General features: G+C 34.0%; 1 protein-coding gene across 1 annotated transcript; it reads left to right on the top strand.

Annotated features, from left to right (window-relative positions):
- The first annotated feature begins 222 nt into the window (after window positions 1-222).
- LOC113511050 (heparan-alpha-glucosaminide N-acetyltransferase-like) lies at window positions 223-13928 on the top strand. The gene is made up of 10 exons (XM_026894624.3): window positions 223-587; window positions 3617-3836; window positions 4782-4905; window positions 5818-5994; window positions 6914-7085; window positions 7334-7407; window positions 8534-8664; window positions 9196-9363; window positions 9630-9853; window positions 10725-13928. Exons 1-10 carry the CDS (start codon window positions 347-349, stop codon window positions 10901-10903), a joined length of 1710 nt encoding a protein of 569 aa, XP_026750425.1. The 5' UTR covers window positions 223-346; the 3' UTR covers window positions 10904-13928.
- The last annotated feature ends 801 nt before the right edge of the window (window positions 13929-14729 follow it).

Here is a 14729-nt window from a genome sequence, read left to right on the forward strand (position 1 = left end):
AGCTTGGACTTTGTAATCAGTCGATTAAATTCGAGCATAAACAGGCACGTATCTACTGCCGCTTTTAAGGGAAGGAATGAATATTCCGTGTTCTAGTGGTTCAATAGTATTATTTTGCAGTATGATCATCTACGAAGGCCGTTATATTCTTCATTATAAAACGAATGAAATGAACGAATGATAATATGGTGATTCTTTTTTGTTTGACATTGACAGATATTCAATTCATTGTTTTCGTCATTTCGTGTTCTGCATTGTTTGTTGTAATTTACCTATTATTTGTAAAATATTGCAAGACCTACATTTCGAAACTCAATGTAGTTTTAGTTAATTACTAAATCACAAAATGAGTTTCGCGAACGTTGGTTCTTTAATACGCAACTGTAGTGGTACGAGTTTACGATACGAGCAAGCGTGTTTGGAGCTAGTCACCAATGAAAAAATAAGCTTCTGGAGTCAATCTGAAGAATGCCAGGGTTGTGTTTTGCTGGAGACATTTAAGTTGCCGGCTACAGGCGCCGTCGTGGTACAAACCTTGAACCCTTTGCGATACGCCATCAAAAATGATCATGGAGTTATTTGCAATGGTTTGTATCTACCTACATGTTACTAATTAAATTGACATATCTATCTCTTTGCACACTTATAAGTCTTCTAGATAACATTTTTGTATGCCATATCTGCTTTTTTAACTATCCACTATATATAGATTTTATTATTTATTATGAAAGTTTATATAAATGATGCACGAGGGAGATTTCTCAGTAGTAAAGGATTCTACCCTCCTACTATATTTTAATCATCATGAAATTCTATTGATACATAATAATACTTAGCTTGGAGGACAGTAATTGGCTATTTTTGTCTCCTTAAGTGAACATAACACAGGCATTCTTATACCTTAATATTATTTTAATGTTAAATGAGTTTGTTAATCGTTAACAGCTTAAACTGTCACTAAAAGGAGGGAAAAGGGATTGTTAGTAATGGAGACAAAGAATCCCATTGCTAGCAATATACCCAACCAGATCGACCTCCTCGCAGTTCCCTCTGGAAACTATCATGGTTAATTCCTGATGAATTCATCATGATGGGCCAACTGGCCTGTTTTCATCCTCATCAATCACCTTTCACTGGTGCCCCGCCAGCGTATTCCATTAGCGCAGGCAGGGTTACCACTCCATTTTCATCCAATAAAAAAAAACCTGTCACTATGATATTGAATATACACATGTTATGCGGGATGGAGTAGAATATACACTACTTTTGATCTCAGTCAGTTAACATAACCTGGTTACATGGACAAAGTTGCAAAGGGGCTGCCTGAAAATCAGCACTGTATAGGTACATCTCGTTGGAGGTGTGCATATATCCAGCTGAGCGGGCTCCTATGACCAGCAAAATTAATTAGTTTTCTTTTCTATTGTTGTTTCTTTACCTGTTATTATTATTGTTAGTAATAAAGACTTTATCTATCTAAGTCATTAGTAAAAGCTTGTATTTAATAAATTATTGATATACAAGTATATTTTGTTCTGTAAGTGTTAACATTACTACCCACTTATGAAAAAAAAAAAAAAATTATAGCTCACGTTATTCATGATTGTTAGTTTACCAATACAAAAGTAGTCTAATAATATCTATGTATCTAAATTTTTTATTGGCATTTAGAAATTGTATTGAAATAAAGTAACTTGCATAGATACATGAACCTTTTACATTTTATATTATTTTTTTGGGCAGTTATCTAAAAAGTATTATTCATATACTGGTTTTTACCAACAACTTTGCATGACTAGGATATGTTGATTGACTGAAATAATTACTTAATAAAATTGTGTACCACAAAAAATGACTTCAATTAGAACATAACCAGTTACTTTGATTTAAAAACTAAGGGTGATTTTCTTTTTTTTTTTTATAAGTACACTTCTTGCATCAAATAGCTACTGTATTTTTGTTTTTCTATCTACTGTACACAAAGGTTGTCTGGAAGAGATATGCTGTAGCGATGAGACATAAGTGTAATATATATATATCTTTGTATTATTCTTTAAGAGGTGCAATAAAGAGAAAATAAATAAAACAAATCGATGGTTGTCTATTATGAAAATTATTAAATTTAACTCTAAACATCTTATCTGCTTTAAACATACCTATTCCAAAAATACAGAAAGTATAATTTATGACAGTATTTTTGTATGACAGTATTGATTATTCATATGATGTGACTCATGTAGTATTTAGATAAATAAATTGTGCCTTTGTCTATAATAAGAACAAGATAAATATTAACTGAAAATAAACATAATAGTGATTTTCCACTATTATATTTCATCAGACACCAATTGCTTGGGCACCTCTGTCCTATTCGTGTTTCTACCGTGAAGCAGTTATGTTTGCATGGCTGTGCTTCGGTTTGAAGGGTGGGATATGGCAGTGAATTTACAGGGTACAGAGGAATAATGCATGGGTGGTATCATAGGCGAAACAGTATACTCTGTTATGTCCATGGTACTGCTCATGTATACAAATGATGGTTACCACTTTCCATAAGGTGGGCCGTCAATTGTTTGCCATTCTAATTTTGCATAAAAAAAGTAATGAATGAGTATACTTTATTTGGATTATACAATATAGGGAATAAGTAAAACTAATGATACAGTTGTATGAGTACAGTAAGGCAGTCTTATTGTTGTTAAGAAACCTGTGTGTTATAAGAAACCAACTAAAATTTGGAAAATCAGCATAAGGCAATTTTAAAATAAGAGGTTCCTTATTATCATCTTCCTATCTTTATCCCAATTATTATTTGGGGTCGGCGTAATATGTTTTTTATCCATATTTCAATAAGATTTAGCTTAGTTTTACAACTGGGCACCTGCCTGACTTTAACCCTCTTTGGGAATGCATTTGTTGGTGGTTTCCGCCACCTACAAATGCATATGGAGGAAAAGATTAAGGGGAAAAAAGGAAAGGAACATTGGAAATGTGTATAGGAAATTGGTAAATAAGAAGAATAAAGAAATTATGTGGGAAAGAAAAAGGGGGGAGAAAGGACACTGCAGCGGATTGGTAGGCCGAGGTGGCCCTTATTTTATTGGACAGATTTCTAGAGGAAGTCATCCCTGATGCTATTAGGTTCCTTATAAATCAAGTTATTTATATATCTTATCAAGTTGTTTATGTGCATTTGTATATACCTTGATAAGTATTCAGTTTGACTACTTTGTTTTTCCAATATTAACCTATTTTTAAGTGATTTTCAGAATATTGTTCTTGTTTTGTTTGATTTTTTTTTTCAAATTTGTTATGTAATTCTGAATAGATTCTCACAATTAATTTAACTATATTTTTTCTAAAACAATCAATATCCTGGCCATGCAACCTTAGCTATTATTAAAAAAATAGTTTTGGGTGTGTTTCTGCCTTAGGCATTGTAATTACCAAAAATTAAATTTTTTGAAATATGCTAATTTAATAAAAATTACGACATCCACAAGGAAGGTGTGGCCTATTCTATGCCGAGACCAAACGGCCATTGGTATATATATTTGTATTATTCTTTATGTGTTGCAATAGTTAATAAATAAATAAATATCTATTTGTGTTTCAGGTACATACCAATTCGGCGAATATGGCCAGTATAGCATAAATGTCACTGATGTGACGACGGATGAGTGTTTGCCGCGGATGACGGCGGAACCAGATGCGCCCGCTTTACCCATTCTCACTGCCGTGGTCATTCTGTTGTCTATGGCAACACTATGGTACATCGTGAAGGGAATAGGCAAGAGGTTCATCGCTGGCCGCTTCTATGCCAGATTTTTTGGAAGGTAATTATTATTTTTATCTGTTTGTGTGTGTGTGACTACAAAAACTTATTGTTACGTATTTTCTTGTGTCCCCAATAGCGTTTCTATTTAATATTAAAAACTCGAGGCTCTGCTGCTAATAGTAACCTGAAAAGTTTGCAAATTTCACAAAATAAATTAGTAAAGGTATCATTTGGTTATGTCAATATTTAACATCGTCTACTAAATTGTATAAAGAAACTCAATTGTATGAAGGAACTAAATTGTATGTATGTATGTATGTATAAATACTAAATTGTATAAGGACTTATACTTATTGTAACATTTATACACTTACCATGTTTCTTGTAAATAAATAAATAAATAAAAGTATAAAGGAACTAAAATTATGACTATTACATAAACTTATATACTAAATACATGCATTTTGATAAGATGATATTGGATAAATAGACACTGTGAAATCACATTTCCGAAAAAAAGTCAAATTCAGAATTAAAAAACCACAAGACATGCAAATAATTTAATTTTACATAATCCAAGAACAAATTATGGAAAAAAGAATATAGTCTATGAGAGAGCACAGTTATATGATAAATAACCTAGAGATATAAAAGATATAAACTCGTCTGTATTGTTCAAAAGTATTGAAACACCACATTTTGAAGGTCTACTAGTAATAAGTAGTCTGCAGTACTATTTCTAATTCACGACAGTTATAGTTTTAAATTATATGTTAAGCTATTAGGATATGGCGTGAATTTACAGGGTACAGAGAATAACATCTGAGTCCTCAGGAATGGCAACGCATGGGGGCTATCATGGGCGAAACAGTATATGGTACTCTGTTATGTCCATGGTACTGCTCATGTCAGCTATTCTAAGTTGTATAAAAAAAAATGTTAAGCTAAGCTAATATAAATATAATGAGCGGCCGGAATAGGTAACTTTGTCTTTTTACTACAGAGAAGATAACGAGCTTGGCTCTGAGACCCGAGTGCTAACGACGGAGGCGAGTGTACCACGCTCGCCGACCAGGTCCAGACTGCGCTCGCTTGACATCTTCCGCGGCATCGCTATCGCTCTCATGGTAGGTATACAAGTTCTTCTATCTCGTTTTCTCATTACTAAATGTTTTTTTTTAATAGGTATAATGGAATGGTTACCCCGCTCGCGCTATCAGTATACGCTGCCGGGGCACCAGTGAGAGATGATAGGTGAGGATGAAAGCAGGTCAGTTATCCCATCGTGACGAATTCCACGAGAAGTAATCACGACGGTTTCCAGGAGGAACCGTGTGGAAGTCGACCTGATAGGGTGTATTGCTAGCAATGGCTCAGTTAGACCCTAATTACTAACAATCCCTTTCCAACCCATTACTAAATGTTGTGACCATATAGGTTTTTTCTATAGATGGATATAGAATGGTAACCTTGCCTTGAGGGAACATAGATGATGATGAAGTCATGTCCGTTAGTTTATTGTGAGGGATTCACTAGAATCTAGTTCATGAGAATGTGGAGTGAGTCAGTGAATAAAATGTCACGAACGAGGATGGAAGTGAAGGTCTGCTACCTTTTACGAAATCTAGCCATAGGCTCCATAATACATTATGTGGGGGGGGGGGGGAAGAGATTGTTAGTAATGGGGTCAAATAGCCCTATTACTAGCAATATACCCTGTCAGGTCGACCTCCATGTGGTTCCCCCTGGAAACCATCGTGACTAATTCTAGTTTAATTCATCAGGATGGGCTAACTGACCTACTTTCATCTTCATCTATCATCCCTCACTGGTACCCCGCCAGTGTATACCAATAGCGCAGACGGGGTTACCATACTATTATCACCAATTAAAAAAAATGCATTATGTGATGTTTATAGTGTCATTCACTACTATAGACAGTTATCACTTCTTGGTTGACTAATAGTTTGTGAAGTGTAAAAAAAAAATTGATCCATAGACTAATAACTAACATAGGATTAATTTATCCAAATTTTCAGATATTCGTGAATGCTGGCGGCGGTGGTTACGCTATCTTCAATCACAGCACATGGAACGGCCTCACCGTGGCTGATATAGTGTTCCCATGGTTCGCATTCGCTATGGGAGAGTCCCTTGTACTTTCACTCAATGGACGGCTGAGGACTTCTATGCCGAGATGCACTGTTTTATATCAGGTTCATAGATATTTCAGTAATTATTTACATTATTTTTACTTAAATGTACGTTTGTGTAGGTGAATTATGCATGCGATTTTTTTTTCCTAATATTTTGTAGACAGCTTTAGTTTTGGTGGCAAAACCATAGACAATTACAATGTATTGTAATATTATCGAAATGGCTTTTTTTTTGATGGGTGAAAATGGTATGGTAACCCCGCCTGCACTAACGGGATACGCCGGCGGAGCACCAGTGAAGGGTGATAGATGAGAATGAAAACAGACCAGTTAACCCATCATGATGAATTCATCAGGAATTAACCATGATAGTTTCCAGGGGGAACTGCGAGGTGGTCGACCTGGTTGGGTATATTCCTAGCAATGGGATTCTGTCTCCATTACTAACAATCCCTTTCCCCCCTATCGAAATGGCTATGTAATGTATAAATAATATAATCCTAATATGGGTATCAAATGAAAGCTTTTCCCTCGATATTAATATTTCACTTTCAGAAAGAGATATAACATTATAAAAGCTTGTTTTAAATATATATCTAAATTAAACATTTTCCTTGATAAACAATCTTGGCTACCGTTATATTTTAATTAATGTATACTTACTACAATAACTCACTTGTGTGCGTAATATTGGCATAATTTGATTAATACTTTATTATATTACTTTATTAGTTATTATTATATACCTATTGGCATAAATAATTGTTTCATACCTACAAAAAATAAGTTAATTAAACAGTGCTCTTTTAAATTTGATTTAGTTACGATAAATTCAAGGCCGGGGGAATTGTGAGGTTGTTGGCCATTCCAATTTATATACGATAATATTTATATCTGACACGCTTTTAAAGTTCATGTGATTAAATTTACGACTCCACTCTAGTATAAGTTAATCAAACTAATCTAAACTTATCACCAGGTGGCACGCCGGGCTTTAGCCATGGCTGTTCTGGGCATCGTCCTGGGTTCGGTGAACGTGTCGTGGTCGAACGTGCGCCTGCCAGGCGTGTTGCAGCGTCTCGCGGCCATGTACCTCATCGTGGGTGCTCTAGAGTGCGCCTTTATGAAGACCAGCCAGGATATCACGCCGGGTAATAAAACATTCTAAATTGTGAAGATGATTTTTTATGTACTTCTTTATTTAGAATATTAGAAGTATTATGCACAGAGATATATATATATATATATATATATATATATATATATTTTTTTTTTTTTTTTTTAATGTATGATAATGGAATGGTATCCTCCCCTGCGCTATTGGTATCAATTGTACAATCGAGAAGTTAAAATATGTGTAAACAATGCGAATGTTTAATATATATATAATATATTCCAGGTCGCTCGTTATTCCGCGACATCGTGGCCGGCTGGAAACAGTGGCTGGTCACCATCGTACTTGTCGTCATTCAGGTATGCAATATTTTTCATTATCAATTTTTTTTTATTTATTTATTTATTTAATACTTTATTGTACACATTAGTTATAAAAATATGACAGAGGTAAACAAAAGTACAAAGGCGAGCTTAACTCTGATAGAGTTTTCTTCCAGCAACACCCAAAGTGGAAAGGAGCATCAATGTCAGCGGATACAGCAGTGTACAATTTTTAAACAGCCAAAATTAAATTAATTAGATTATATTTTATAGTACAAATAAATTTATAATATACTTATCATTTTTTTACAATACCTAGAATGGTAAACAAGTTGACGACCCACCTGATGGAAAGGGGTAAACGCGATTCCGTACCTGAAGGTATCTGCTTCTTTATTGCCGAATTTTCACAACTGAATTGTCACGACTGGACTGAACTGAGCGGTGTCTTTGTCTGGCAGCTCGCGAAGTCTTTTCGGTACCCTCACACTGTCACTATTATTATCTAGAGCCCGCACTCACAGTATCCACACTGTGTTTAAACAATCTATGCTGATGAAAGCTCATACCTATCTTCATTAATTGAAACAGGTATATAGGTATTGTTTACCTGTAAAAGCCTTTACATCGCGTTCAGTCCCGATTGTGTAATCAAATAGACTGGTTTACAAGCACTTTTAAATCGTTTTTTATTTTTTTTATTTTACTGCAGGCTACGGACAGTTTTTATTTGTTGTGAAGAGCCCGCAAGAAACTCAACAGTTACTCTTTTAACAACAACTTTTCAAATAAAAAATATATATAAGTTTACCCTTTACTGTGTGTTTTACTAATGGGGAAAAATAGTAAAAAAATTCAAATATATATATATATATATATATATATATATATATATATATATATATATATATATATATATAAAAAAAAAACATTTGGTAACATGTAAACAGCCAAATATTAAAATAAAATCGATTGTAGGCGCTCAATGCGATTTATAACCCCGATATCAAATTTGAAACTTCAGGTATTTAAGGGTTAAATCTCTATTAACATTGTGTGTATTTATTTATGTATAAACAACGCGAAGGTTTAAAAGGAACTAAGTCTATTGGAATAAAGATGATTTGAAGGTGAATTTAACGGACATTTCACTTGTGTTCAGGTGTGCATAACCCTGGCAGTGCCTGCGCCAGGCTGCCCTCGAGGGTACATGGGCCCTGGAGGTCTCCATATGTCGATAGAAGGGAACTATCTGGAGAACTGTACCGCCGGTATCGCTGGCTACATTGACAGGTATACCTCGTTTAAAAAAACAATCTTAACAGGTTTGTTATAAAAAATTTATAATAAACGCATTTTTTACTTGACTGAAAAAAAGGAATTTTTCAATTCCGTTGTATTTTTTTTATGTCTAAATAGAACACAACCAAAATTTTTTTCCAATTTTTTATTTCTCTGTCTGTTTATAAGGGCTAATGTACGAAACTGTTGGACTGACTTTAATGAAATTTTGCATGGTAGTGCCTTACATCCCTGGTCAACATTTTAGATACTTTTAATTATGGAAAGTTAAAGAGTTCCCATGGGATAGTAACTTATACACACACAACCTACTTAAGTAAAGTCATTTTGACCTAAGACAAAGTGTGAGAACGACACGTCATTTGTTAATTTTGGTCCAGTATTCTCAGACATAGTAGGTAGATACATACATCGATACATACTAAACAGGAATAACAAATACCATGCGGGCAAAGTCGTGGTCATCAGCTAGTTCATGGGAAACAGTAATAATATATTATTATTTCATTTAATTATGAATAGGCTTATCCTGGGCGAGTCTCATCTATACCAGCACGGCGTGTTCCGCAAGCTGTACCACACACCACTGCCGCACGATCCTGAGGGCATCCTGGGAATTTTCTCTGGCGTTCTGGTGGTCCAGGCTGGTGCACACGCGACTAGGATCATGTTGGTTTACAACCACGCCAGGTATGATTTTTTTTTATTATTCTATATATAATATGGGCTTGTCCCAAGGGGGGAGGGGGTTGTAGTGTTTGAATAATAATGGAATGGTGCCCCACCTGCGCTATCTATATACACTAATGAGGCACCAGTGAGGGATGAGAGATGAGGATGGAGACAGGTCAATTAGTCCATCGTGACGAATTTTTTTTTATTGCAGTAATAATCCCCTGTTGTTTGTTTTTTTTTTTTTTTATAGGAAAAATAACATGTCAATAAATTGGTTGCAGAGCCCGCATGATGCGTTGGTTACTCTGGGCCCTAACGTTTACTATGGCCGGCGCCGCGTTGACTCTCTTCACGAGAAACGACGGGGTTATACCCATAAACAAGAATCTATGGTCGCTCTCCTACTGCTTGGTGACATCTTCGATGGCGTTCGTCGTGCAAGCAATGTTATACTTTGTGGTCGACGTGAAGAACAAATGGGGCGGTCGCCCTTTGTACTACGCTGGTGAGTATTTTTTTTTTTTAATGAAACTTAGAATAACAGAGAGGTTTGCAACTTGGAGAGTGGTAATTATTATACATTACCAGCATCATGGATATTACAGAGTGATTTATTACAGCGATTCCTAAAGTGGGTTCCGTAAAGTCACCAGGGTTCCGCCAAATTATTTATACAGAAAAACAATTCCATTCTTCACATTAAAAATTAAAAAAAAAAAAACTATAAAGTTTTTTATTTAAATTACATTGTTTATGATTTGTAATCGTTTGATATGGGGTTCCATAAAATAAGTATTTGGTGGATGTTCCGTTATCTTAAAAGTTTAGGAACCCCTGCTTTATTACCTGTATGGTAGCCAATATACATTAGTATTTCATTCTTGAGGATTGAGGTGTCCCTTTAATCGATGATAATGTACTGGTAGCTTCGCTTTTGCTATCGGCACCGAAGTTATTTAGATTTTTACTGTACCATGGACATAACAGAGTATACTATTTCGCCCATGATACTCCCCATGCGTTGCCATTTCCTGAGGATTCAGATGTAAATTCTCCGGTTTGAAGGGCGGGATATGGCAGTAAATCTACAGGGTACAGTGGAATAACACCTGTGTCCTCAGGAATGGCAACGCATGGGGGGTATCATGGGTGAAACAGTATACTCTGTTATATCCATGATACTGCTCATGTCTATAGGCGATTGTTACCACTTTCCATCAGGTCGGTCGTCAGATTGTTTGCCATTCTAAGTTGCATAAAAAACATTTTATTTTTCGCATTTTGGTTTTTGTTTAATTTTTTTTTAGAGAAATGGTGCCTCTCAATTGATCACATTGTCTGTATATTTTATATGTTTTTTTTCTTTCTATGCGCAGGTCAAAATGCCCTATTTTTATATGTGGGCAGTGAACTCCTTAAGAAACATTTCCCCCTAACGTGGTACGTCGCAGCGCCCTCTCATCAACAGATGCTGGCCGCCCACTCCGCCGCCATGTTGATCTGGCTCGCTGTCGGTGTAGTACTGCACAGAAAACGCATCTTTATCACTTTGTAATAAGGTTTATGTTTGCTGAGGGCGAGCTAATTTAATCTTTTATTTATACATAGATACTGGCCAACAGAAAAAAATAAACTTTATTTTTTTTTTAATACGGGGCTTATTATACAGTTAAATAGGTAGGATTATAATTTAGATCAAAATTATAATGCTAGTGCAGCACTTTTAACATTAGTAAAAATTATAGAATACCTTTTAACCCTTGGCGCTCCGCATGTTTTTGTTCCTCTGCCTACCAGCAATTCCGGCATATTTTCGCAGCGAAACGAGCGAAAAGGATTCTTATTTTAAGTGAGAAAAATTACACGTGCTTGTAAATGTTTGAGATTTTATTTATTATATACATACATGCAGTCTCTTCTTGTCAATGAGAGATAAATTTTAAATTGTATAATTCACCATGTTGTGATACCTTTGGAAACAATCTCCCACGTGCATTCTCGGTTTGCTTGGGCAAGTGTTAACTGATTCTTCCTGCGATTCTTCGCTTTCACATTCAATAACTATCATACGTCGTCTCTTTGGTAGTATAATTTCGGAATCAATACTTAAAGTGTCAGAATTATAATCAATATTGTCTTCCACAATATCTTCTAACATCGGAAAATCCAACACATCTTCAATGTCACTCAAATCTTTATTCACATCACAATAATTATTTTTCTCCATACTGCTAACAGCAAAATGGGTAAAAAAATTATTCAATCGTAACAGTAAAGAGACTGAGAACGTTTTAACAACAGATAACAATTGCCATCGCCAACAATTTCGTAACATCTTAGTATATTCATTATAAAAACATTGGGCTCCACAACGGAACAAATGACTGACGGCTCCGTAGCGGAGACAACGGGGCGCAAAGAGTTAAAACTTAGCTATTAAATTGATTTTTCATTTTCGCCTTATATTTAAGACAGATACACGCACACACGTGTGAACCTATTTGTTTGCTAGTGTAATAAATCCCTATAAAATATGTGTTAAGGTATGTAAAAAAATATTATTCATTATGTTTGAGAAAAACAATTGAAGGTTACGATTTCCCGCTAAAAATTTATACTTCATACATATTATTCTTAGTCTATTAATGTTTTATTTTTTTTTTTGTTCTGGCAATTTATGGCCAGTATCTATTGTATAATAAGGTGACATGACTATATTTTACGTGAATAATAATTTTCTATTTAATTCGATATTATCACGAAATATATGTTATAAAAAAATTATAAGACGAGATGCCAAAAGTTTAATTTAACGTCGTTTTAAATTGACTGAAAATGTATTATTGACTATTAACGAAATAAATTAAACAAATTAATCAATTTTTTTTTCGATTTGTTTAGTTTCATTCTTTTGCATTTTATTTTTTAATTAACTATATTTTCTTCACGCCTAGTCTCATAAGGGGTAGTTAAAAAGAAGTAAAAATCGACGGCTTATATTGCTTAGATAAATTTTGATCCTTATGAGTTTAATCATTGGCATGGACTAATACATTTTAACGCTCAGCTAAGAACAAGAAATAATACATACTCATATTGTGGTCTCTTTTCTTTGTATGCTAAATTAGTCTGTGAGAATAGGACAAGAATTATGCTTTTTTTTATTATTATAGATCGTAGTTTGAGAATAAGAACTAACATTTATGTTACGTACTGGGAACTCTTAGAATTGTATCGGCGATATGGCTTTTAAAGTTACACTAGTATTTACCCGTGGTTTCGTCCGCGTGTATAGCCTAATAGCACGTAGTTATTGAATTTCATAATTGTTTCAGCCGTTAAGGTGCTAAGAGGTACCAAACATACTTTCACATTTCTAAAATTGGTAAAAACAGTAACTTCTATGTTATTATTTGCTATAATCATAGGTGACTGATATTTATGCAAATATTAATTGAATATTTATCATTTATAATGTGAGATCATTATTGAAAATCGATATACGAATTTTGTATTGATTATAGAGTTTAATCCAATTGGTTGATTTTGTAAAAAGTGTCTATTAAATTATATATGTAGTTGGATTTATATTTAAAATGATTATCTGATAGCTGCATGGCCAAATATGGGCATGTCGAGTGATACGTCCATCACGACGGTAACTATCGACAAGTCTGACTACCCCATTGAGAATTATAGTCGTGAGTATATTTCTGATGTTATGTTTTTCGTATAGAGTGAAATAAAAAAAAAATATATATATATATATATATATATATTATGTTATATAGAATAATCATATAAAATTTTATAAATAAATAATACCACTGTTTTTAATTCTGTATTTCTTTAACACTGCAAAAATAAAACAGTTGTAAAGAAAACATATGCTCAAGTATCGAAAAGCGAATATTAAACTAACGTAAATTAAATATTAGTGATTAAGAAAAAATAATTTTAATATTGTAACCAAATTCTTTTCAAAAATACTACAAAAGTTCATTCGTGCGCTAATAATGTGTAATATAAGCTAAGTTTTATTCTTGTTCTTTCTTGTATAGACTTCATCATCATCATCAGACTACTAAAGTCCAGCAGTGGGTCTGGTAATGAGAATTTATTTTGATTAAATTTAATTAATAATTTTAAGTGGCAATAACATTGCGGTATAAATTTGATAGCTCAGTTGAACGTTTGATTATAACTCAGAGGTCCCAAGATCGTATCTCAGCACGGATATCGGAATTTTTCATATCATGTTTGAATAAATAATACATGATCACTCACTTCGTGCCTCGGAGGTTTTGTAAAGTGGTCGTCCGGTAAGTCACGTTAGGGGCCTTCGTGTACAAGGAAGGCGACTTAGAAATTTAACACCAGAGGGCGCCACCTTTAAACGAGTATTACTTTACAGCAACGAGTAGGATTAGTGTGATTTTTCAAAAGGAACTAGGATTATTTACTTTGTTAATAATAAAACGGATAATTATCATGTTTTAAGGCTGTCGTTCGAATTACACGAAAAGAAAAAGGTATATTTGAAGTGTTTTTTTTTTATTTTTTATTAAGAATTAATAATACAACAATTAATAATAATTGTTTTATTATAATCATAGTACAGTATTTCAATTTTGAATATAATAATTATTTCTTGTAAACTAGTGTAATGTTTTATGTATCATTATTTACAATTAACAGAATAATGGGTAAAGGAGTTTATATTTGTTTGTACCTATATAGATTAATAAAAATGTAATTTTTTTTTGTAATATTTTTAATCTGTAGATTCAACTGACTATTCTGATGTGATTACGTATTAAAGTTAAGTTTAATTAAACTCGTTGTTTTTTTTTTAGAATAGCAACAATATTTTGACAGCTGTTTTAAGGAATAAATTTAAATTTGAACCCTTTGGTAATAACGCCTAGAAATCAGGTGGAATCATGTGGAGGTCAACCTGATAGGGTATATTTCTAGCAATGAAGCTGTTATACCCTACTACTAATAATCCCTTTCCCCCAATAGGGTATAATGTTTTAAATTATGATGCTGGAATGGTACCCCGCCTGCGCTATCGGTATACACAAATGAGGCACCAGTAAGGGATGAGAGATGAGGATGGAGACAGGCCAATTAGTCCATCGTGACGAATTCAACGATAAATTAGTCACGATGGTTTCCAGGGGGAACCGCGTGGAGGTCGACTTGATAGGGTATATCGATAGTAATGTGGAGTAATCTTCCCATTACTAAACTTTCCCTTAATCCTTTCCCCCCGATGGGCTATATTACTAGCAATGTGGTTACAAAACCCCATTACTATAAATCTCTTCATCCAACCGTCTTTGACTTTGTTCTTAACTATTACTGCTAGCGTAAAC

Source organism: Galleria mellonella, unplaced genomic scaffold, assembly GCF_026898425.1.
Source record: "Galleria mellonella isolate WM207_F2 unplaced genomic scaffold, CSIRO_AGI_GalMel_v1 utg643, whole genome shotgun sequence".
In the NCBI taxonomy this organism is placed as follows: Eukaryota; Metazoa; Arthropoda; class Insecta; order Lepidoptera; family Pyralidae; genus Galleria; species Galleria mellonella.